At 47.6% G+C, this 26,859-nt stretch overlaps 1 protein-coding gene across 1 annotated transcript in view; it reads right to left on the bottom strand.

Moving 5' to 3' along the window:
• LOC119394119 (uncharacterized) overlaps positions 1-26,859 on the bottom strand; it is a 50,281-nt gene that overhangs the window by 12,601 nt on the left and 10,821 nt on the right. Inside the window, exons 4-8 of the mRNA XM_037661367.1 lie at positions 26,718-26,808; positions 14,121-14,342; positions 11,874-11,974; positions 8,794-8,927; positions 2,612-3,440 (exon numbers count right to left, since the gene is read on the bottom strand). Of these exons, the coding sequence (XP_037517295.1) occupies positions 2,612-3,440; positions 8,794-8,927; positions 11,874-11,974; positions 14,121-14,342; positions 26,718-26,808 (1,377 nt within the window). The remainder of the gene's footprint in view (positions 1-2,611; positions 3,441-8,793; positions 8,928-11,873; positions 11,975-14,120; positions 14,343-26,717; positions 26,809-26,859) is intronic.

Raw genomic sequence — 26,859 nt, 5'->3', positions numbered from 1 at the left:
TCATGCCTGCAAAATGTAAAATTTCATCGCCCCACCAAACTTTCTATCATACCCAGCTGCGCTTCACATGCCACTCTAACTTACCACTGGTTATCTTTCCCATCAGTTTGTTCTTTGATACACTCCACTTTTTTCCCATCTTTTAATGCTAAACCTATCGCAAGCCGCGCAAGTTCAACTTTTCACGATCCGTCCCATGCGAAAGCCGTTTTCACCCTTCCGCGAACAGGCGCCCCAATGAGATTCTCTGACCGCTGCGCGCGTAGGCCACTCTCCCAAGTACAGTGACTCTATCCCAAGGCCGTTCTCCTCTCTTCCCCCTTTATCGCAACTCCTCCGCCTGTCCACGCCGGCTCGAATTCCGAAGTTTCTTTTTCTGGGTAGAAACGAGCTCAGACAGGGCGCAGAGCCGTTCTACGCTTACTTGCTTGTGTGTCGCACGTGCGCGTCTTGCTCGTTGTTGGTGTGCGTGTGTGTCAGGATGGCGGACGGGAAGCCCTCCGCGCAAACAGATGGCACGAAGTGAAAAGCGCTGGACATTTCTACCAAGCGAGCCATTCTAAACGAGCTAGCTCAAGGCGCTAAAAACTGCGAGCTGGTTAAGAAGTACGGTGTGTCCATGTCAACGATATCAACGATTCTAAAGAACAAGGACAAGATAATCAGTGCCAATGCCAACTCGACGGACAGAAAGCAAGCGCCTGCGGAGGGCCACCTACGCGGACGTGGAGGAAGCGCTTCTGAAAGGGTTTGTCGACGCGCGGGCTCGGAACATTCCGATAAGTGGTCCTATGATGCTGGCCAAAGCGAAAGACTTCGCATTTCTGTTGGATTTTCCCGACTTCTGCCCAGGAAATGGCTGGCTACATCAGTTTAAGGTGCGTCATGGCATTGTTTTTAAATCGATTGTCGGTGAGGCGGCCTAGGCCGGCGACCAAGACGTTGCCTCGTGGCTTGAAGCAAATCGAGACACTATTTTAAGCTATGCGGAGCGAGTCTATAACGCAGACGAAACTGCATTATTCTACCAAATGCTGCCAAGAAAAACGCACGCCATGAAAGGCGACACATGTGCTGGTGGCAAGCACAGTAAAGTGCGCGTAACAGCGCTTTTGTGCACTAACATGGATGGCAGCGACCGGCGCGTGCCCTTTGTAATCGGCAAGTCAAAGAAGCCGCGTTGCTTTCGGGGCTATGTGCCTATGCGTTACAGGCATAGTGCTAAAGCGTGGATGACGCGCGACTTATTTGCAGAGTGGCTGAGCGAGTTAAGACTGCGACATGCACAAGCAAGGCAGGCGTGTGCTGCTTGTGGTCGACAATTGCTCCACGCACCATGTACAAGCCTCTCTCACGGCAGTGACCCTGCTTTTCCTGCCGCCCAACACAACGTCGAAAGTGCAACCGCTTGACTTGGGCATAATCCGCGCGTTTAAGGCTTATTATAGGCGCCGCGTTGTGGAGCGCATGCTCATAGCTGTTGACCGGCCGGCAGCCAACCTTCCGCTTCGGGTGTCGCTGTACTCAGCTCCGGATATGGTAAAGGCTTCGTGGGCGGAAGTAACGGCTACATGTGTGCAAAACTGTTTCCGCAAGGCCGGCTTCGCCGACATCGGAGCCGATGCCGACCCTGAAGCTTCCGAAGAGGACCACTCCGGCGGCGATTTGTGGCAGCGTGTTGTCGACTCCGACATGGGAGGGCGGGACATCTGCTGGGATGATTTCGTTATGGCCGATGATGATGCCGACACCGCGGAACCGTGCACGGATGAGGGCATTGTCAATGAACTGCACGGCAAGAGCGACTTGGAGGAATCAGATGACGACGACGATGAAACGTTGGAGCCAGCGCCCACAAGCGTGCCTGTAGCAATTGGCTACATAGATAGCCTCAGGCAACTTGTCTATGCCAAGGGCCTCGGCGAGGAGCATGCTGCCGCTTTAAATAAACTGGAGACCACCCTTATCGCATTGGCACTCTCAAAGCAGACGTGCATCACGGACTTTTTTGCGAAAAAATAAATTTTGGGTTTTCACTTGTAACTTTTTAAAAGCTGTTTTTTCATTTATTACGAACTTCGGGATACAACGAACGGGCGCCGCGTCACACTCAGGTTCGTTATAAACAGGCTCGACTGTACAACAATAAATACCCAGACACTGAAACTCTCATGAGCCAAGAGCTTCTTGGAAGAAACACCACTCTTGTGTGTCTGTATTAGGTACTGTGCTTTTTAGAGAGCAGCAGTGGCCTACGCCCATGCGCAAATCAATAGTTTTGTTGCATGCATTCAAAAGTGCAGGTGAGCTAAGTAAGTAATCCCTTGTGCTTTTTGGTGGCATCCAAAACAATGTCTAAAATCAACTATTCTTCAAAGGTCACACATGAACTTTAAAGGACATTGCTTTAATAAAAAGTTAGACTGTGGGGATTTCAGTAATCATACATTCATTTCTGTAAATTCCTATGAAGAATTGATGATGTTTTCAAGTTTTGCAGGAGTAGGCCATGTGGCTACTCGTACTACACAAAAACTATCACAGTGCCATGGTACTGATTTGTAGGCACTCTTATGTTACATAGAGTGAGAATGGTTCACGTAACACTCACCAGGCTGCTCCAAAGCTATGGTTGAGGAATGCGGTATGGCCACCGTGGCTTGTGCCACCATGTGCGAGTTATTCGCTGCAGATGGACGCACGACCGTCGGTGCACCAGTTGCCAGGTGCACGGTAGTTGACGGGTGTGCCACAGCAGGCAGCATGCCAGCTGCCGAAGCGCTCACCAATTGGCTTGCCGTGGTGGGGGCAGCAACGGCGACTGGCAGTGGCGGGTGGTGAACGGTCATTGCTCGAGTTGTTGCCATAACGTGAGGCGCTGCTGCCGCTGTTGCCATGGAAACGTGGGATGTTGTCGCTGTTGACCTTGGCATGGGGTGGCTCGTCAAGACTGGCATCGTGTGAGCCGTGGAAGAAGAGGGCAGCGAGTGGTGCAGCATGACGGGAGACTTGGGCTCTGTCTTGATGCGCACAGCAGGGCATCCAGCCGTTACCATCTGCAGCAGGGGTTGCTGGGAACTCACACCGATGGGTGGTGCTGTCATTGCAGACGCCTGAGCAGACAGTCCCTGTGGATTCACCAAACTGGCTAACAGAGCTGGTGAGGAGTCGCTGCCACCGAGGAATGGGGGTGATCGTGAGGAGCATGGAGAGGAGGAAGACGAGGAGGAGACAGGTGACTGGATGAGCACCTCGAGTGGCACACATGATGAAAATGATGATGATGATGGAGAGTGCGCCATCGGAGGTGGTGATGTCATGCCTGGAGCTGCAGTTTTCTTTTTCTTGCCCCTCTTGGGTGGCCGTGTCAGCGCAGGAGGTTTAGACTTCTTGCGGGGCTTTTTCGGTTTGGGCTCAGCCGCCATTTTGTCGTAGTTGTCCTGAAAAACATAAGAAGGGCAGGCAAGCCCAAGCACATTGTGAGAAAGGCGCTACAGGAAAATCACTGCTACCTTTTAACATGCATTAGGCACTTTTCCTACAGACTATATATAAAAAAATAAGAAGGGGGGGAGGCAACGAAAGGCGTCATGCAATAATACTGTATTTACTTTATTGTAGCAAGAGTTCGTCTCCCAATTTTCTACTTTAAGTTGAACCTTGAATTACATTCAAGCTGCAAAAACTCATCATTTTACAACAATATTAAAAAAGGCTCTGGTTTTTAAGCCTGTATGTTTAAAAGACTAATGATGCCAAAATTTCAAACAGAAAATGTTAGTGTTGTGCCATCTCCACACATACACGGATATCTCTGACCGCATATTATTGGCAGACAGCTTTTGACATATTTTGATATGGTTTTAAAGTGGGTGTGAATACCTATCTGAATAAAACTTCATGTTGAGCGAGTTGGTGTTGTATCACATACAACATTTTTTAGCGAAAAAGTGTAAAGTAACGAAATCTTGAAAAGAGAAGAACACAGTGCACAGGGCGAGCACTAATGATTTTCACGCTCACCCTGTGCACAGTGTTCTTCTCTTCCCAAGACTTCTTTGCTTTACACTTTCGTGCTAAAAAATGTCGTATGCGATACCTATCCGAGTTGGCATCAACTCGCAACATCGTCATCAATACAACCTGTTTAGTGGCTGCTCGGAATCTGTCAAGACATTTTGGCAATTCCACAAGTACTGTCGATGTCACAGACAAGTTTCTGGTGAGGACACAACATTACCTAGACTGGTGCACAACGGGGCTCTGTTGTCAGGCTGCTTACAGCAGTGGAGTTTACGTAGCTTAGGGAGGAATTTTCTCATTCTCTGAAAGGGCACACTCTTGACTGCAAAGTGACTGCTGGGCAGCTGGGTGTGTTTCGTGTCATATTATAGTAGCTATTGTAGTAGCTGTAGACAAAAACTTTGGCAAGAGAACACGCCTGGCGAGTCACACCCTGGCTGATACCGCAGCACTCAAGTCGTTTCATTCCTTCCCACACAAAAAGTGTGCTCTCAATGTCATCAAAGTTCGAGCACATGAATGTTATGGCACACCATCGCAGTCAGATGCTAGCTTCTCGTAATTTTGAGCAGGCATTTTGAAGTGACACCATAACTTGCAATAATTAATGATGCTAGCATCAATTATACATTAATTCAGAGAATTTACGATTCAATTTTGTGATTGTCAGACACAGACCTACTCAATAAAACACAATGAGAACTAACAGACAATAACGCCAAGGAAAGTATAGGGGGTGTTATCTGTAGTATTTAGCATATAAATGTGAAGAAAGTAAAGTGGACAAAAAGATAACTTGCCGCCGGCAGGGACCGAATCTGCGTCCGATGCTCTACAACTGAGCAACGGCGGCAGTCATCCTCCCGTCCCCTTTGTGGGATATATATGTGCATTTAAACCTAGGAGTGTTAGTCAGCACCAATCGAAGCCATGGCGGCGAGTGTGGTCCCTGCCGGCGGCAAGTTATCTTTTCGTCCACTTTACTTTCTTCACATTTATATGCTAAATACTACAGATAACACCCCCTATACTTTCCTTGGCATTATTGTCTGTTAGTTCTCATTAATATTGTGTCTAACAAAGAAAAACGAGCCCTTAAGAGTAGGGGTGTGCGAATATTCTAAATTTCGAATATGGGCAACACTTTGGTTGCATCAAATCATGTACATAAATAGAATTCGGCCTCTACATTGCCTTTGATAAGACAACTATGAAACCCCACCCTACCAGTGCTTCATCAACCTAGCAAAAAGAAACACTTTCATGTTGCTATCTCATAAGAATATGCTTAGGAATCCTCTCTAACTCTTTCTTTGAGCAATTTCGCTTCGAAGTATTCAAAAATAATCTAGAAATATTCGAGAAATATTCGAAAAATATTCGATTCGATTCACACTCACACTTCAATATTTGAATTCACTTCGCACTCAAAATTTTGCTATTCGCACAGCTCTACTTAAAGGGACACTAAAAAGAAACAATGAATTGGTTTAGATTGATAAAGTGTGCTCGGAGAACTCTTGCGTAGTTTATTTCACCACCTTAGGTTTATTATTAGAGGAGAAAACCAAGTTCAAGGTTTCGTTTTTAAATTTCGCGCCGAACTTTGTAATTCGTGACGTAAAAGATTTCAAAGAGCATTTAACGTATTTTGGCGCCACTGGCTCGATGAAATTTCCACAAACTCGTTATGTCAAGTCTCTGGACCCCGCAGAGGACAATGTACTTCGATTTAACCGATTAGGAACTACGTAGGCCCAAGCAGGCGCCTATATGTGACGTTATATGTGTCACGTATAAAAATATGTGACGTCACGGCAAATGGTGCGGGAATTCCAAGGCGGCGCCACCTGTATTTTCTTTTTGCGCGTTTTCTCGTTTATTAAGCGTCTTCGCGCAGAAAGCGTGGTGTTTTTGGTATCGTGGGAGACTACTTTACTAATGCGAGAAAAATCGTTTTGCTCTTTAGTGTCCCTTTAGGAGTCATCTCCTTTCCTTCAATAAAACATAAGTAACAAACAAAGATTTGGCTGTCGGGGGTCTTTCAAGTTTCAATGAAATCCATAATATAGCCAAAACAAGCCATAACTTCGTTTTCTGTTCGAATCAATACCGCCTTCACTGTTACGGTGTTTAGTGTGCTGTGGTTGCAAGCTTTCACATTCCATTTATTCGTGACATTACAGTGACACAGAGCATGCGGTATGATGCCTGCTTCAAGAGACGAAGAGCTGAGAAACCCTACTCCAGATCAGTGGCTCACTACCAATGAATCAACAACTGATGGATGGCAAGGCCAGTAGGAGGCCTAGTATGACCTTCCTATGAATTGGTTGTGGTTTTTAAAAATGGTCAATGCCAAGCGAGTTCTACAGCACTAATGATGACTTCATTTTCAGCCAATCACTTCTGGATGTAGTTTCATTTTTGCTAGACTGCCTGTCTTCGTATTAAAAGCCTCGATGTATATGGCGGACAATGATCTTAGCCCTGTACAAAGGTAGTGAGCTTGCCACAGCGCCAAAAACACTGCCACAGACGTGTCCAGTGCCAAATCAAACAAAATTACACAAAAGTAAAACCATCTTCGCGAGTGATTGCCCAAAAAAACAGCCCAAGAAAAACTCCTACTCAGACAATAATGAAGTGTGAATTCATTTCTGTAGTGACATTTCGTGAACAGACGTAGTTTCTTGTTTCACTCGTCTCGCTTCAGTCATGACTTTTGTTTTATTTAGAATAAGTTTAAATGTCTCCTTATTAAGTCCAACTAAAAAATGGAAAAAAAAAGAAGAAAATGCTCATAAAATGCCAGAAGTACAGCAGACTCTCATTAAACGGAACCTGAAGGGACCAGGCAAATATGTTCGATTTAACAGGTGTTCCGTTTACTGAGAGATGGACAGGGATGCAGAATACAGTCAAACCTCGTTAATACGTACCCGCTTTAAACGTACTAACGGTTAAAACGTAGTTGCGACGAATCCCCGACCGAGTCCCATAGAGCCCAATGCATTCGCTGACCGCTTAAGCCGTAGTGGTTCGCCCTATGCCTACCGGTTAGTGCGTACCCTGCGTACCGCGATAACTTTTTGTGCCATAAAATTTTACTGCGCCGCTCAACTTCCCAACGCCAGAATGTGCCGCCAAAGGTCTTCCGCCTTTTTGAGAAGTGCGCAGATCAGTCGATCCCCGATTCCGACTTCCGCGCGATTGCGGTGACGCCTTTGAGGGAAGCATCGGGAAAGAATGAAGGCGAGGTGGCGGCCACCGACATGACTTATCACAATAAGTATCTTCAGCTATCTGCTCGGGCACGCATGCGGCGCAGCGCTACTTTTTAAGCCTACTGCACACTTTTATTAGGCGACAACCTGAACGCGCTGGGCCGCCGATCGCTGCCGCTTCGTTGTGCGCGGTCGTCTTCAAGGCTGAAGTTGAATTAATGGCACAAATGCTCGGGCGGGGACGAAGAACTTCAGCTATGTACCAACTAGCCCGACAGCAAACGCTGCTAAGCCGTCATCAGGCGCGCACCGCTTTGTAAAGCGAAAGCAGATCGCTGTTGCGTAGTTAGCGTTGCGGGTCGCGGGCGCCGAGAAACCTACTAAACGCACGTATACAATACAGCAAGCGTAGCGCGGTTGTAACCATACTGCACGCTTTTATTAGGCGACCACCCAACGCGCCTCAGTCCGCTGCCAGGACTGCTAGAGCATCGCGGAGTGCGCATCGATCGCTTGCATGAAGCTCGTCATCGCTGCGTTAACCGAACAAGCTACTCGCCGCATCTGTGCACGATCTGGAGCGAAGTGGGTACGAACAACATTCCCACGATAAATGCGCGTGTGCGGAACAGCAAGCGACCCGGTAGTGACGGCGTGAGCCGAGTAGGCGACGCGCTGCACGCAACTAGCCGGGAGACGATCGGCTCCACGCGGCCGTACCGCGTTTCACTGGAACTGTGTCAGTTTTCGTTTAGTAGCAGATCGCGGTTAGACGCACGCACATATACCGCGGAAAGCAGACACTGTCCGTTCTGTCGCTATGTCGGTCACTGCGTTGACCGCGTATCCTGGACCCTGCAATAGTTTCGAAATGCGCTCTTCGGCGTCGCCACTACGCGCTATTGGGCGGTCGTGCGAGTGTGCCAGGATCTTTTCTCCACTTTGGCAAAAAGAAAGGAAAGGCTTTGCGGTGGGTACTTTAGGCAATATTTGCTGTGGTACTCTATTTATTTGCTGGCGGCGATGGCGTACGCTAGGAGATGCAAATTTGTACTTGGTGTTTAATGCGTACTACCGTTTAGTGCGTAGTTATGCCGCGTTCCCGGCAGGTACGTATTAACGAGGTTTCACTGTACAGGTATGAAACCAATCATATTAGAGGCAGTCCCACTTAAGCAGCAGCAGATAAGAGTTACCTTTACTGAGAGTCTACTGTATGTGCTTCAGTATTCATTGGCTATGAGCAACACAGTGAACATTTTCCCTTGTTAGAGCACAATATCGTTAATTGAAACGAATGAATGAAAGACGGGAATTTTTGAGGGCTCACTTGTATGTTGGACAAAACCTCCATGAAAACCAGCAGATAATGAAGCCAAGGAAGTATAGGGGACATTAATTGTACTGTTTTAAGTGCATTGTAGTAATTGTGATACAGACGTGAAGAAAGTAAAGTGCACAAAAAGACAAGTTGCCGCCGGCAGTGACCGAACCTGCACCCTTCAGATACGAAAGCACTCATGGATTTAAAGGATGAACTCACTCTCTTTTTGGCATGTTCCGGGCAGAGGGGCAGCTCGTGGCACATGTCAAACACTGGAACACAGCACTGTGTGTTGTCCGCAAATTTCGCAGTGCAGTGCTCGAACAGGAGCTGGTCCACATTGTACATTATGTCTGGTAATAATGATGGTCAAGGAGATTGCAGTGTTAACATTTATGGCAGAAGGAACTCGCGTGCTGGTCAAGTGTGTGTCAATGTAACTTTAAAGCTGAGCATCTGCTTGGCACATCTGCAGAGCAAGCAGGAAAAGCATCTGTATAGCAAAGATACGGCCATTACCGTAAATACCCGCGTATAATACGAACCCGAATATAATACGAGGTGATATTTTAGGGGTGTGAAATGAAAAAAAAAAAAAAAATTACCCACGTATAATACGAGATAGGAAAGCGCGGAGAAAACATTTATTGAACATGGACGCGCCACTTCAATCGCTGCCGTCTTCAACTGCGCTTCCTTCGGACATTTCCTTATCCGACAAATCGTCCCACAGGTACTCGTCTTCAGTGCCATCGAGGGCATTAGAAATGCCGCACTTCTTGAACGAACGACGCATAAGGTCCTCTGGGATGCTTGCCCAAGCGTCAACGATCCATTTGCATAGAGTGGCTGGCGATGCCTGCTTGAGCCTAACCGCATCCTTGAAAGGCTTGTTCACGCAAACATCGAGAGGTTGCAGATGCGATGTCATTTGTGGAGATAGGTTTGCGAGACGCTTACCCTACGAGGTGACCGGCAAGGGACGCGACGTTCTCCACTGCCGCAGCAAACAAAGACGCCACGGCCGGGTTCGTCGACTTCGGCACGGCGCAGAAAAGGCACTCGAAGCAGGATGTCAACAAACAACCCGGGTTTATTAACCCAAGATGCAGCACAGTACGACAGTCACGGGCTTGCAGGCCGTAAAGGGAACTCCGCAAGACCGATCGAGTACGCTTGCCAGCGGCGCTACGACTATCACACAAATGGCAGCAGTCGAGCACACGAACGAGAAGCCACCTGCTAGAGCAGCGCGTCAACCTCTCTCGTGCCGGCCTGAGAGCATCTGCCGCGGGCAAGCCCGCGCCAGGCAGAAGCGAGCTCAAGGGGGAAGGGGGTTGTCACTGGCGGCCAATGGGAACAGCGTTGCACAGTGACGTAAGCTAGCTTGGTGGCGTGAGCATGTGAGCATGTCGAGGCATGCCCGGACGCGTGCGCCGGGAGGCTGACGCATGGCTTGCACCAGACAAAGAGGCCTGGCGCTGCCGCCGCGGTCGCCATACCGCCGATTAACGGTGGTTCCCGGCGCTCGAGCCGCGCGGGGCCAACACGCGCGCTAGCTGGGGAACGAGGCGCCAAAGGGAAGGGCGCGCTCGATTCCCACACATTCCACCCGGGATCACGACAAGTTCTGTGCCGCAGTCGCACAAGAGCCTCTTTAGTGAATCGGCCAAATGGCAGCGAAACGCGTCCAGCACCAGGATAGATGGAAAAGAAAGAAGGGCGCCGGGCCGTTTGCACCACACGGGCTTTATCCAGTCTAGGACAAGGTCCTCGTTCACCCAGCCTTTATCCTGACATCTCACGATGACATTCTTCGGCAGCTCCTCACCTTTCGGCATGGTCTTGCGCTTGAAGACGACATAGGGTGGGAGCTTGCGGCCGTCCGCCGTGCACGATAACATCACTGTGACTCGCGTCTTCTCGTTGCTGGTGGTACGAACACAGACTTGCTACGAGCCCTTCTCGTGAACGGTAAGAGGCGATGGCATGTCTAGGTAAACTGGTGTCTGATCGGCATTGCCGATTTGCCCCAGCTGGAAGTCTCGCGAGCAGCGCAACGAAATAACATGGCGCTGAAAAGACACAAGAAGCTCTTCAAAGGCTTCAGGGAGCTTCTGAGAAATCGAGGTTCGCCGGCACAGGGAAAATCCGGCTCGGCACATGTAGCGGTATAGCCAGTGCTTGCTGGCTTTGAAGTCCGAGCTTGACATTCCCTTTTCTCTTGCCAGCTCCCGCGCTTTCACCTGCATCAGTTCCATGCTGACTGGTAAGTGCGCCGCACGCTGCTCTCGAACGAACTCTGTCAGGGTGAGTTCGATTTCTGGGAATGTCCCATTCTTCGGATCGCAAAAACTTTTTCGCTTTCCGCTGCATGCGAAAAGTGCTTCTTTTTGTCGTCACCATCCGCGGACACTTCCCTCGGTGACTCCAAACTGTCTCCCGGCCGCACTGTTGCCGATTTTCTCGGTAGCTGTGATGACATTTCTCTTGAATGCAGCCGAGTACTGTTTTCGAGGCCCTGGCATGTCGCACCTTCACGAAGCGAGGTTCACACGTGCACAAGTCCGCTGTGAAGGTACACGCTACAGAATACTCGGCGATAAAGAAAGAACGCAATCACACAATGGTGCCTGTACTCACCTTTACCACGCGAGGGCGCGAAAGTAACGAAGCCAAGCCGTAGCCACTTATACACAAAACGAAGCCGTAGCCACGCGACCATTACGAAACCGAAACTTCAAGCACAACTTGGTTTTTCAAGCAGGTTTTCATTCGGATCCGCACATAGTACGAGGCGGAAATTTGGAACGCTAATATTAGGAAAAAAACCTCGTATTATACGCGGGTTTTTACGGTACTCTGATAATTCATCACGCAAGGCCCACAAGACCAGGAAGTTCTCAATCTAAACCTTGTGTCTGAGCTACAGTAGGCTGCACACTGCTTGCCTTCACTGGTAAAACCACCCATATCTTGTCACTACTGTAATCTCTCAGTTTCGTATTCTAATGTACTCGTGTACTACGTATATCGTGTACCAGTAAGCTTTCTTGGGAAAAAAAAAGTACTTCAGGAGTTAGTAGATATGACACTGCCCACTGAGCCGCCAGTGAAAGAACCTCCCGTTTTCTGCCTCTAAATAACGCTACACCCGCGAGAAACATTTCACGCAACTCCCACACATTCACATAACATTAACAAGCTTACACACATTCCCAGCCTGACTATCTTTGAAACAAACAAGGAAGTGGTGAATGCCACGTATACTATTAGCACTATATGTTCATCAAGGATACGCTTTGTACAGTGCCTCGTGTACGGAAGAGCAGGCTTGGCGCAGACCACGTTTTCATGCTTATAGCAGCAGGTACGCTTTTCCAGAGGCATAGGCTTAGGCCTGAAAAGAGGCAGAAAAGGAACAAATATAAGCATGCTTTTTCCAACATCCCTCACCATCAGCATATCTGAACTGCAGGACACAAGCCCTCTCCCAATATCGATAGTTCTTTTGAAACCATAGATATTGTGAACAAACTATCGATAGTACTACTATCGACCAACTATCGATAGTGCAAAAGGTAATACCACCGTTAATATTACTGCCACGCGTATTTATTGCTTTGTTTAGATGTATTCGGGTTTCACCCACAAAGACTGTTGGCAAAGACTGTTGGCAAAGACTGTTGGCAAAGACTGTTGGCAGAATGGGTAAATCATGACGCGCTGACGTTGCGAGAAGCATGCAACATGCTGCCCTAGTGTCACCACTGTGTTGCAGTGAAGCATGTCTTCTTTTCCGCAGGCTGACCGCAGGCTTTCTGTAGGCTGATTTTAGCTGACCATGAGACTGCCTTTCTTTTCTTTTTCTTTTTTTTTCTGTGTTGGAAGCAGCAAGGCTGAGATGCTTCACCTGTCATTCATTAGTATAGCTACACTGCATTGGCTTGTGGCTCCTAAGGGCCGCCATTTCCACAGATTTGAGGCAAAAGTGGGCTCGGCAATTGCCACATGGCGCCCAAAGTTTTTGAATTAACCGTGCTGGTGCTGACTGCCGCCTCAAATTATGAACTCAAATTTACATTGCAAAATACGGGACCACAGAAATCCTTCAAATTAAGTGGGATTTCGAAATGACCGAGTTTGAATTAATGAGGTTTCACTTATTTTTCAACAATTTTTGTGCTCTTCATGAAACAATTCACGCAATGTGAAGCCTATGTGTGCATTTATTACCAAGGTAGCCCCTGTACAATCTAACTTTTTCATTATACAGTAAAAGCTCGTTAATTCGGATTTCACGGGACCGGAAAAAATGTCCGTATTAACCGAATGCCGAATTAACGAATGAACAGGAAAAACATTAAAATCAAGTTGGAGAAGCATACCTTTATTTGCTGAAGTATTTTGTAATGGTCGTCTGCGTTTTCGCGCAGATTCCGGCTGACATTACAATTTTTCTTAACTCTTCCAAATGGCCAACAGCACGCAAACTGTCGGAAGTGCTCAGGCAAACGTCCTCTAATATCAAAAGAGCCTCCGAGACTTCCCGTGAGGTGCGATGAGTTCGCGACATCATTAATAATTTCTTGATCGGGCAGGAGACCAGTCGTGGCGACACAATCATCAATCGCGATGTAGTCCTGAAGGGTCATATCTGAGGGAAGGACAGCATCGAAGGTAGGGCAGCCATCGTCGTTGGACTCGGCTGACACCTCGCCGATGCCATCGTCAGCTACTGCCGCATGCTCGGGCCTCACATGTAAACACGGTCACAACGGGGAAAAAAAGAGAACTCCGCAAGAAGAGACGGTGCCAACGCAACACAAGGGAAAATGGCGTCGGAGGCGAGCGAAGAAAGAAGACGCCGACGTTCGGTGACGCTGCGATCGCCCCCACTAGTTGATGACGATAGCGATGGCACTGAGGTTTCGGTTTCGCTCCAGTGGTGCCAGCGCTGCCTTACCACACTTTTGTGTAGCAGCAGCCGTCAACATTTGTCCGAATTAAGCGGTGCAGTGTCCAATTCTGACGAATTAACGAAGGTTTGGCCCCATAGATTAACATGCACTTCGGCCGGGACCAATAGAGCCGTCCGAATTATCCGAATTTCCGAATTAACGGGTGTCGAATTAACGAGCTTTTACTGTAGTCATGATAGCCATCGTAAGAATGCCAACCTCCAACTTGCCTGAATTCACGGTGCTCCCGATTACTCTCCTGAAAACTTCACCGTCTAAAAATCGCACACCTTGAGTCTACGTAGATTTTTAAATGAAGAAAAGTGTGACCATTGTGTGCATAAATACAGTACGTCAGCTTTCTCTGCCTGCCAATTCACACTAATGTTATCACTTTTCTTGACAACGTAACTAGTACTTCTTCATTCGCCATGTTCATGCAGCAGTAAAGTAGAAAGACTGCATTTCTATCCTCGCTCGATACCTTGGAAATAAAAATCAATAGAGTTGTATATGCAACAACGTGCCCCACAGCACTGAATTCCTGCCCTTGTCTGGAATCGGATGCGTGAACAGCATGCTTACCTTGATGTGTTGTTGGTGGCGCCATCACTCATGAGAAACCGGGCAGCGGCGTCGGGACAGAGCTCTGCTGCGCGTGCCATGTGTCGGACCAAGGCGTCTTGCCTTTCCAGAGCAGGCCGTGCTGCTGCGTGACGCTTGCACAGGACCTCGTAGCGCTTGCGCAGCTCTGCCCGCAACCGGCTGATGCGAAGGGAGCGCACACTCCGCACCGTCGAAGCATCACTGCATATATGGAACATCCACTGTTAATACTCCCAATTTCAAAGACGACATCATGAAACCAGCTCCCGATTTCACTGTACTACCACTTGAAATGAAAACAACCTATCCTGCGCCTCCTCAAGCCACCCCCCTTCCCCCCCTCCTTTTTCTCAGCCCTCCCAAATTTAGCATACAAAATGCTGCCTCATGCTTTCCAATGGCAAATTCATTTTGTTTCGTCAAAAACTTCTACAAAGCCCTTACTCCATCATAAGCTGTGCTTCAACTGCTTTCAGCATATGTTGTGCACTAATTGAAATGCCCCGTCAGAAATATAAAATATCTGCTAAATGATAGAAACATTGCACATTGTTTTCAGACCGTCATAGTCTACAATTTTTACTTTCAAGTGAATTTTCCCATTTCAATCTGCAAGGTTCCTCGAAAGCCTCACATCGCCTAATAAGATGTCATGACAGCATGGTGCTAGTGTCTCCTACAATCTGGTTTCGTCTTTACGCACGGGCCATGCCGATGTCGGCGCAGTTGCATGCTAGTGCAAGTGAGGGCGTCTGTGTTCCCACAGTGGCACTACTTCCCATCGAGAATATATATATGGGTGCCATGGAGAATAAGTTTTCTGGCCTTGGTCTTGAACCAGGTCGCACACACTCAATGGGACTATCCCACGGATGCCCTCCTGTCGCAAAATATCACCAGTGATTCCATCTTGAACGAAACAAAGAGCGTGACAAATGAGGACAAGCAAGAAATGACAAATACGGCGCTGATGCTGATACATAACCAGTGAGTGACGTAAGCAGGGAGCAAATGACACACGTCTGATACAGTGGCATAGTGAGCCAAACTTCCTCAATTCTGCAATGTGTTACGTTGGCATGCTATTGGTAGTACGTTTCAGCTAGCAGGCTTACTGTACAGAAAGTCCATCTAAATGCCCTTCTGTACATTTGCACTACTGTGCGCTGTGTTCGTTGTTCCTTGAACGCAAGAGATCCCACAAGTCTTCTGGCGTTCTCTCCTTTCCGTGTTTGTATGACCAGACTGTTCCGTGCACGTTAACGTGCTGCTCCAAGATGCTAAACAGATTGGTAAAACACCGTTCTTCATTGCATGGTGTAGGTTAGGTACTAGATGTGACCATGTGAAGCTGCCAATGATGTAGTCAATGACCATGTAGTCAATGACTTGACTACATGGAGATCACTTTATGCTGTGCTTTAGCAGCATGTACACTCAACAATGTTGAAGATAAACTTAATAATGAATCAACAATGAATTCATCATGATAATCATCAGCTTAGCTGGGCCCATTGTAGAAATAAGGACTTTCCAGGATATCTCAATTCTCCACTATCTTGTTCCAGTAAAAGCATTCTACTACTGCAAAAATGTCAGTCTCGTAACCGAACCTGCCACTTCGCTTTAAAAGGACTTCAACCACGAACACGAAACTTGTCGCAAAATTTAGTCAAAGCGAATTTCGTGTTCAACCAAGTACACGGAATTTAGTCAACACGAACGGCAGCACAGACAGTGCTGGCAGGGGCTGTATTCTCAAAAGGCGACAATTGCCAAAGTATCGCCTTTGGTGCGCGCTGATTGGCTATTGACCAAAACAGGAAAAGTGAGGGCGCCATCTAGTATTTCCGTCGACGTGACAGTGCTCTACGGCGCTCCTGCAATGCCTGCAATAAACGAACACACCTTATCACCGTCGGTTGGTGGTGAAGACTAGCATTTCAGTGACGTAGGCGGTAGCTTCTAGTATTCAATCCTCAGGGGATGTACGCAGCATTTTTTGCGCTGAAGCTTTCAGTGAGCATTACCTTGGGGTGTTATCAGTCCTCGTTTTTAGCCAGCGCCTGTTTCTTCGTGGTTTGAACATCCCAGGAACATGAACCGTGCGTTGCTCGCGTGGCTTATCGCGAGCCGGCAACACGCTGAGATGTTGAGACGATATCGCTGCGGCGACACACTACAGCTGAACTCTCCAAGTATGCCGTGTTAAACTCGCAACGAAAATACATTTCACGCAAAGTTGCATTTTTTAAATGTTATACTGTGCATTAAACAATCGCACAAAAAAACAGTGAAAGCACTTTCAACACGTCCTATATTTCAAGAGGCCACAGCCAAGCCTGGCCACTGCGTAGAAGCCACCATACGCTCGAAAACGCCGCACTCGAGTCGCTCTGCGCTTGTACGGTACACTCACTCCTGTGTTGCGAGACATTCGTAACACCAACGGCCAGTGCAACAATGACGTCGCAGGCAAGTGTTTCTTCAGTTATTGAACGCATCAGAATCTACGTCACCAAACGCGATACTATCGCCCCTTGCGATCGTTTGAGAATACGAGCCCAGAATGCTTTAGTTGTAGGCCTGTCTCTCAAGAGGACATTGGTAAACTTTCAACCATGAATAGGGAGGCCCCTAGCTGCACTTAAACTGTTTTTGTTTGGCCTAAAAGCTTTCTTCTGATGATCCGTGTTTTGAGAATACTTGGCGACAATAACTCATTCATTGTTTCAGCCTTTTTGTTCCCTTATTAGGCTGTTGAACGTTGCTAGTTAATCTTCATAAAACTGAAATAACAGATCTCACCTGTACTAGACATTTGCATTTTTCTAAGTTTGTTGTTTCCACACCACCTATCGATAGTACTGAACAAGGCCCACATCCATTTTAAACAGGTAAGTTATATACAGTCGAACCTCGTTAATACGTACCCGCTTTAAGCGTACTAACGGTTAAAACGTAGTTGCGACGAATCCCCGACCAAGTCTCATAGAGCCTAATGAATTCGCTGACCGCTTAAGCCGTAGTGCTTCACCCTACGCCTACCGGTTAGTGCGTACCCTGCGTACCACGATAACATTTTGTGCCATAAAATTTTACTGCACCGCTGAACTTCCCGACGCCACAATGTGCCGCCAAAGGTTTTCAGTCTTTTCGAGAAGTGCGTAGATAGGTCGATCACTGATTCCGACTTCCACGCGATTGCGGCGACACCTTTGTGGGTAAGCATCGGGAAAGAACGAAGGTGAGGCGGCGGCCACCGACGAACGCGCCAGCATGACTTACCGCCAACAACCTTATCACAATAAGTATCTTCAGATATCTGCTCGGCCACGCGTGCGGCGCAGCACTACTTTAAGCCTACTGCACGCTTTTAATAGGCGACAACCTGAACGTGCTGGGCCGCTGATCGCTGCCGCCTCGTTGTGCGGGGCCGTGGTCAAGCGCGTGCCGCTTTGTAGAAACGAAAGCAGCTCGCTGTTGTGGAGTTGAGCGTTGCTGGTCGTGGGCGACGAGAAACCTCTTTGCATAGACGCTATCACGCTAAACGCATGTGTACGGTTCAGCAGGCGTAGTGCTGTTGTAACCATACTGCACGCTTTCATTAGGCGACCACCCAAATGCTCTAGCGGTCCGCTGCCAGGTCCGCTAGAGCGTCACGGAGTGCGCATCGCTTGCAGGAAGTTCGTCATCGCCGCGTTAACTGAACAAGCTCATCTGTGCTCATAGCCGCATCTGTGCACGGTCTGGAGCGAAGTGGGTACGAAGAACACTCCCACAACAAATGCGTGCGTGCGGTACAGCAAGCGGCCCGGCGGCTCGGCAGTGACGGCGTGAGCCGAGAAGGCGACGCGCTGCACGCAACTAGCCAAAAGACGATCGGCTCCACGCAGCCGTATCGCGTTTCACTGGAACTGTGTCAGTTTTCATTTAGTAGCAGATCGCGGTACAGACGCACACATATATATTACAGAAAGCCGACACTGTCCGTTCTGTCGCTACGTTGTAAAAGTTCCGAAATGCTCCTTGGCGTCGCCACCGTGCGCTATCGGCACTATCGGACGGTCGTGCGAGAGTACCAGAATCTTTTCTCCAGTTTGGCAAAAAAATAAAAAAGTAAAAGGCATTGCAGTGGGTACTTTAGGCAATATTTGCTGTGACACTGTATTTATTTCTTTGCTGGCGGCGATGGCGTATGCGAGGAGATGAAAATTTTTACTTGGTGGTTAATGCGTACTACCGTTTAGTGCGTAGTTATGCGGCGTTCCCGGCAGGTACGCATTAACGAGGTTCCACTGTAGTTCCTGGGATGTTAGGCAACGAACACCTGAGCTTAATATTATTCCTGAAAAAAACAAGCATACCTGCCAAGTTTGGAGAAATGGAATCCGGGAGATCTACTCAACGCAAGGGGGGGGGGAGGTATAAAGTATGCCGACGGCGCGGGGGGGGGGGGGGGGGGGGGGGGGTATTGCGATAGCAATTATATGGACATTACTGTCAGCGGGATTTTGCGGTCGCCGCTGATCTGTACAGTCCAAACCGATAACATCGCTTACGCATCGTCTGTTTCACGTGTGAGTAAAAGCGCGCTAGCGCTAGGGACGAACGCGGTTGAAGCAGAGACGAAACGACCCGGCCGTCACCGTCGCGCGAAGGGCACATGCGATAACATCGCCCCGCGTGCGAGGCCTGTCGTCGCTTGCTTACCAGTTATTTCGTCGGGCAAGGGACCATAAGGGGCGCCGTTGAGACGGGGACGGTCGCGAGCGCTGGCGAATGCGCTATCTCGACATCGGTAACGGCTACAGACATTGCTAACGGCCAGACAAAGCACTGGACGCGCGGGGCAAAACTGGATTTCCGGGAGATTTTCCTATGACCCGTACAACCGGGAGAAACGTTCAAAATCCGGGAGACTTAGCAGGTATGAACAAGGGAGCCAACAATTTTACTCAAACTATCCATCCTTTCTAGAAAGTAACGAAAATATGTCGTTAGATGTATTAACCAGTTGAGACAAACAAATGCCTAACATCTTAACTTTTATCAAACTGTTCTGCCTGTAAGCAAGAACATGCAAGGCAGTTTTATGAAATTGTGTGACAATGCTTACTTGTCATTCTGTTTGGAAACAAAGAACTGTAAATGTACTCTGAAAAGCAGCATTACACGACCAATGAAAGCGGGGTAGTGGGGGGGTGAAGGGGGGGATGCAACAAAAGAAAAGTGGTGCAAGTTTTCATTCACTGTTTCTCATAACTACAGCAACATCATAGACACCTCTGAATAATTGCCAGTAAAGTTTCAGACGCTAGCAATTACTACGGCATGCACTACGGTGAAAGTCATTTAAAGGGACAGTAAAGGCAAATGTTAAAGGGGTCATGAAGCACCCCTTGGGCTTGTTGAAAAAACACATCCTGCGGAAAGCTGACACGGCTATGAACTGCTCTGCCAAATATTACAGACGTGCACGCCGCGTAAATGCCACAAGCGGAGCGCGAAGTTGCCGTTTCCTCAGGTGCCCTCTTTTCAAACAGAGGCCGGTTCTCACTCTCGTCGGTGGGCGGGGCATCTGCCCGTTGACGTCGCGGATCTGCCTGTTTACGTCGCAAGAGACATAGCATGCTTATTGGCCGATAGCCGACGTAAATCGAGAGCGGCGTTCAGATCAGATGCTCTTCTTGCCACGGGGTGCCGCCACTTGCCGGCGCCGCACTCTTCAGTACACGGTAGCTGCACTCGCGCACGCGAAGCACAGTGGGAGAGCGATCGCATTTCATGATGCGCGCTGACGTAACTTCTTTCCCCCATGCCATCCCTCCCTGTGTAACTTCCAGTGCGCTCGTCGGCACGAGAAAAGAGAGAAAGCGCTGAAAGCATGTGCCAAACCCCCGTAACTCCGCTCATTCTTGACGGATTTGAGAAATTTTTGCGGCAATCGATTCGGGAGGCAGTAAACTCCAATACTGAGGTCATTAGATCATTACTTAGAAAAGTGATTCATAACCCCTTTAAGTAGATGTTGATTGCTGAAACAGCGTTCCAGAAACTTCATAGGCCTTGTGCAAATATTCAATAACTTCGAATATTTGAATGAATATTGCAGTATTCGAATTCGCTTCGATTCGAATTTAAATTCTTGGAAATTTCGAAGTATTCAAAATGAACGAATAGGTGTATATTAGTCCGCATGTAACCCCCCTGTAAAAGAGGTTTCACTGCAGTGGAGGGCTGCTATCCTCTGGATACAGTAGAACCCCACTGTTATGTTCCTTTCTGATGCGTTTTCCCGGCTGTTGTGTCGTTTTCTGCCGGTCCCAGCACAGCTCCCATAGGGTACAATGTATTGGGAACCCCGCTGTTACGTCGTAACTGTGGGACCGCTCCCGTATGATACGTCGCAAAGTGCACTCCGAGCCGACCGAGTGAGTACCGAGAGAGCGGCCACGGTGACTATTCACGCAGCCTGGCCTGGTTTGACCGTCACATTAGCCGCATGAGAGGCTCAAGCGACAGGTACCTTCGGATGACGCAAACAAAAGCATAGCCTTCGAGATGCGCACTGCGAAGATGGCGTCTATGACGTAACTGCTCGCGAAAGCAGGGCCTTCGAGATTGGCATTTACTCATAACCATAGTTTCTTACAATAATACCTAGAGGGGAATCTGGCGCTAGTGTCTACGCGGGCTCCTTGAGCGGCGCTTCAACCACCATGGGAATGATGGGAAGTACAGGCTTCGGATTTGCTTCGGATGGATTAGGTTCTTGAAATTCGCGACGCTCCTTTTTTGAGTGTAAAACAAAGCGATATGGTTATTTCCAGTTCAAACTTGCTTTATTATTTTGTATGCAAAACATTTTGCAAAAAGTTTGTGTGACCGTGAGATGGAACTGAAACCTGGACAAATTCAACCACCAGGGTAAGCATTGCTCTGCAATTGTGTTCCAGATTTGGCATCACAATATAATGAATTATTTTCTTTACAACACTTGAAACAAACGCGCTTGTCTTTGCCTCGAAAGTACGCATTATCTATTTATGGAAATAACAGCACTGTATTGAGTAAGAAACACTTAACGTATCGTCTGCTGCGATGCCAGGTGCATCTGTCCAAGTGGCCTGCCTCCAACGCATCTCTCGTTTTGTTGTGAAGTCAAGTGAGAGGAGTGCAACGGTGCGTCTACTTAACTTCGCTGTCATTTTGCAGTCGATTTGAAAGAGTTTTGACAAGTAGTGCTCACCACAAAACGTGAACTCTATGCAACTTCCTGCACTGGCATGGGATGCTACATCTATGCGCAGCGGTGAGTGCACGACGCTTTGTTAAAACTGTCAAATACAACCTGTAAAGCTGCAACGGGGCAACAAACCAAGAAACCTAGCGGTCTTCAGCCTCTTTGAGCAAGAAAAGCACTGCTTGAAAGCTTTGCAACGCACCCCACTGCCCACGCCTCACAAAGAACGAAACTGAAACTGTAGAAAAAGATCCGTAGACAGTTCGCTAGTTACCTCTTTCGTTACCACGCCTATTCAAATCGATCACCGGTGATCGACAAAAAAAGCTGCCGATTTCGACGCGGTAAAAATTTTTCCCGTGCACGCTGCAGCATCTCGCGTTTAGTCCTGGGACTGCTCTTTTACAATCCGTTTAAATTTTCCCGCTCTGACGACATTGCGATTTTTTACGGAGTTATTCGCGAACAAATGCACATGTGTTACTGCAAAAGGGGGCGTGGCTGCCACACCCGGGAAAAAAATGCGCTGCTCATGTTTGTGCTCCGTTATTATCAACATTTTGGTATCAAACGATTCCTAAGAAGTCAATTATCAAATTGTATCGTCAGTTTTGCGAGGTAATAAATTTTGGCTGTGATAATTACATGAAAACGACACCTGCTACTCGCTACCGAGCTTTGCTTCGGAGTTTACGCAATGTTATTAAAATACAGCTCGTTTCTGAAGGTCCGTCGCGTCTCTAACTTGTTGACCTGGCCTTTTTAGCCAGTTTGCAGCAGTTTTGGTTTTGTTTCTCTTTATCTACGCGAGAGGGGCGCATCGGGCGTTAGCGTTGGCGCGCTCGGCAATCTCTCGGCCGCTCCCATGGCATCGTCAACCCGCGGGGCTGAGTCGCGGGAAAAACGTTCCGCTCAAAAGTGTGCTCAACCCGCTCACGAATTTAGTGAAGCTGAGTCGAGCTACGAGTCCGAAGACGACACCAGCTCATCTTCAAGCGGTGACAGCGACGATGCTTCGAGCCAGCCCGGGCCATCCTCAGCTGTGTACCGGTAAGTTTCATTTTCGGCCTTGAGCGGCCTCGTCCGTCGGAAGCGCTTATATCTGCCAATCTCGGTGCACGACCTTTGAGATGTTCTGGTTATCTGCAGGATACGCACAGCGCTTGGACAGGATGTGCTGCCGCCGGCAGCCAGAAAGCTTCAATTTTCACCAAGGAGGCCGCCCGGCGCGCATCTCGGCCCGGCACACCGGAGCAGCGCAAAACGTTTCACGACGGCGCGCGATTTTTTTTCCCGTTTTTCACAGCAGAGGTCATCAGGACCATCTGCGAAAATACCAACAAATATGCTTGGATGCATATCTTGGGCCTTCCGACGTATGCCGAAAAAGATGGCTCGTGGAAACAGGCGACTCCGGAGGAAATGGTGAAGTTCATTGGACTTCTCATTTATATGGGCATTGTGCACGTCCCGCGCATTCACCTCTATTGGAGCACCAGTTCTCTTTTTTCGGGCCTTCTTCCACGGAACATCATGCCAAGGAGACGGTTTTCAGCACTTCTGCGCTTTCTAAGTGTAAGTGATCCGGAAGCGACTACTGTGGCTTCCCATGGCAAGCTTCACCGGTTTGTGTGGCTTTTGGAACACATGAACAGCACATCCGCGGAGCTTTACCAACCTGCGCGGAACCTCTCTGTCGACGAAAGAATGGTAAAATCAAAAGGAAGATCGGGTATTTGGCAATACATGCGTGATAAAATTGTAAAGTGGGGGTACAAATTGTGGGTGCTTGCTGAGGGACACTGGTTATTCGGTCCAATTTTATGTGTACGCAGGCAAAAGAGAAACGTCTAGCGCCAGTGGACTAGCATTTGATGTGGTGACAAAGCTTTGCGGGAGGTACTTTGATCAGGGATATATTGTCTATATGGACAACTTCTACACGTCGGCGGCACTTTTTGTTCACCTCTTGGAAAAGAAAACCCTCGCTTGCGGCATTACACGGAAGGACCGCCGGTGTTTTCCATCCGAATTGAAGGACCCCACATGGGAAAAAAATCACAGAGGCGAAGTTCGGTGGCTACGCCGGGACAGCATTCTGTACATGCAGTGGAAGGACAAGAGAGCTGTTCATATGATGTCTACTGCACACACTGCCAACAAAAGTGTGACAGCCAGAAGAAAAGAGAAAAGAGGTGGCGTGTGGAGCCTCGTTCCAATTCAGAAGCCGCTCCTGGTTGAAGAATATAATTATGGGATGCAGGGCGTAGATCGATCAGATCAGCTGATCGCATCTTACAATGTCTTGATGAAATGTGTGAGGTGGTGGAAAACTCTCTTCTTTCACTGCATTGACATTGCAGTTGTGAATAGTTTCATTATTTTTCAAGAACACCGTCAGCGACACCTCTCTGCCCCAGAACTTCAGAGAAACTCTAATTTTGACCAGCTATCCTTCCGGTTGGAGCTCGCTCAAAAGCTTCTCGAGGTGGATGCGGATGATGTTCCACGAGTGGAGCCTCCGCCAAAAAAAAGTGCAGCACCACCCCAAAAAGATGCCGAAAAGGAAAAACTGCCGCAAGTGCTATGAGGAACGCAAAGTTGAAAAAAAAAACGAACGTTCTTTGTGAAACCTGTGGCGTCCACCTGTGCTTCACGCAAACCAGAAACTGCTTCACCGCATGGCACGAGCGGTGAAGCAGTTTTCGGTCTGCAGTATTTTTGATCTGTGTGAAAAATGGCTTTATGCAGATTGTTAATTTTTTTTTTAGAATATTCCTAGATCATTTCCCTTCAAAATGTACATTTTGAATTTTGTTTGTTCATGATATTTTTGTAGATATTGTGTTTTGTTTGTACTGTTTTTCTCAAGCTCCTGCTAAAGTGGTAGATTTCAGATTTTTCGTAAGTTTTGTAACATCTTTTTTGTTTTGAAACTTGTGTTATCTATAAAGAGCAATTCATTATGCACAATTTGGTGTGCTGCAATGTTACCTAGAGCATCATTTATACTAGCAATAAATTTCTTCCTCAGACCTATAAAAATGGCCATTTTCTTGCGGTAACGAAAGAGTTAACGAAATCCAATCCGAAGCCAGTACTTCCCATCATCCCCATGGTGGCTGAACGATCGCAGCGCCAGTTTCCTCTCTAGGTAATTGTATGAAACTTTATGCTCATAACAAAAGCATAGCCTTTGAGATTTGTATTGCAAAGATGGCGTCTGTGACGTAATTGCTTGCAAAAGCAAGGCCTTCGAGATTGGCATTTACTTCTGCCATCGCTTTGGCGTATTATTTGCCAAAGGAGTTCGACCTGGTTGGAGTTCACGTGGTCGTGCGCGCGGTTCGCGGTTGGACTCACTGCTCTGGTTGTGCTTGCGCGTGCTTAGTTCTTTCACGCCTACAGCTGTCGGTGCTAAAAAAAATCACATACGTTGATTACATTTCTGTGGATGACGTCTGTGGATGAACATTTTACAGGTTATCACTTGCATTCTACCGAAAGTCAAATCCTGCTACTATTCGAAGTAGCTTCCACTTCCTTTGAACCAAAAAGAATTGACATTTGCGCATGCCTTGTTTCAATTTTTAAAGAAATATTGTGCAGGTTAGTTGGGTCATGACCAACATGGTCATTTTGATTTATAACATGGGATATATACTTTTCAAATTCAATTCGAAATTATTTCACCAAATCACTATTCGCTTCGAACTCACTTCGAACCTAAAATTTACTTTTTGCACAAGTCTACTCGTCGTGCTTGTTTCATGCCAAGGAATTGGTTATTTTGAAAGAAAATCCCATTTTAGTGGTCCACACAGCGTTAGCACACTTCCAATCGCCCGCCTGGAAAGGGCCTCCAGACGTAGCATTTGCCTTGCCCAATGTTGCCTGCCTTTACAGCCTACGCTGCGATTTCTGCTCTGAAGGACAGATTACGAGCCTTGCCCAAGTTGCGAATGATCTCGCAATCCTCTGCACGAAAGTGCAGCGAGCACACACACAGATTTTTTGGTTGTTTGGCACACTGTCGCAGAGGCACGGCCCTCAACCACTTCGGCGTAGGGGTTTATTTGCGGCACCAATTGGAAACTCACGTCGGTTTCTTTGCTGCAGCTGCTGTTGCTCAAGCGACGCACACCGTTCAGGCACCCGGCAACATAACAGGGACGCAGCATTTTGCCTAACTTTCCACTAGAGCGAACTTCATGAGCGCGCAAAGCACACGCAACAGTACGCAATAATGGAACTATCACTGAGACGTGACTGCGCGAGCAGAGAGCAGCCCGGCGAAAACGGAACTTTTAAACCACCCGCGCCATTCTCCTTGGTAATGTGAAATCCTTTTTTCCAAGAATGAAACAGAAACGCACAAGCAGCATTTTATTACGTCTTGTAATGTACGGAATGTTATTTTTTTTTATTATAAGTAGTTTGAGTACTAGTGATTAATTGTACTTGGGACTCTTGATGTCATCGGGCTCATTCCAAAATGTCCCACTGGTGGTACATATCATCTCCTACATTTACCTTAATTTCTCGATTAGTAGAGCAGTGCTTTTGATAATATTGACATTTTAGACGTTCTCAAACATTGGCCTTTCACTCTGACATAAATTGTTATTTGCTTTTAGTGTCCCTTTAACAAGCGTACAGCACACTACAGACATGGACCAGAAAATTTTAGAACTGCCATCCTTTATTTTCTTTTCGCAGCCGGGTTGGGGCTGTTTTCCGGGAGACTTATGGCCAGGCTCGTACAACTGAGAGGATTGCTGAACACTCTGGAGTTTCCCGGGAAAATAAGGAGAGTTGGCAAGTATACATTGCTTACTTGCTTTTAGTACTAAAAAAGGTAAGGTATTACTGACGATTCTTTCATTATTTACATCACCAAATGAACTTTGAATTCATAAAATCTGTCCTAGCTTATTCTCCTGTATAAAAAACGCTCTCCCAAAACAGTTGAAAACCTTTAAGAAAAGAAGAAAATAATGTCGGCCTGTTACGCAAGTCTACTGTTATATCTATCGTCAGATGGTACCTCATAATGTGAAAAGGCTGAAGCTTTCTTAAAAACTAGCAAAGTATGTACAACGAACTGCACTTCTTAATAAAAACAAGAAGAAGATTGACCTTCCCAACTCTGTGCACAGAAAATCAGCGTACAATTCCCTCCTAATGGTCAACAAGAAAGGACCAAGGCTACTTACTTCTATGTGTACTTCACTGAAAAGGGGAAGAACAACAGAAAAGAAGCCAACCAGCGCACTCATAGGTAAGGGTGAATGGTGAGGACACTACACACAAGCCGTCCCAATGCTTACCTGCAATCAAGATCCCAGTTCCATAAAGAAGGCGCTCTATCACCAGTACCATCTTCATCCTCGCTTGAATCACTGTCTGAACTGTCCAGATCTGCAATGCACCAGGCATGGTATTTCTGCAGCTTTTGCCTCCCTTGCAAAC

Source organism: Rhipicephalus sanguineus, chromosome 5 (assembly GCF_013339695.2).
Source record: "Rhipicephalus sanguineus isolate Rsan-2018 chromosome 5, BIME_Rsan_1.4, whole genome shotgun sequence".
NCBI lineage: Eukaryota > Metazoa > Arthropoda > Arachnida > Ixodida > Ixodidae > Rhipicephalus > Rhipicephalus sanguineus.
This window is presented reverse-complemented; position numbering and strand designations above follow the sequence as displayed.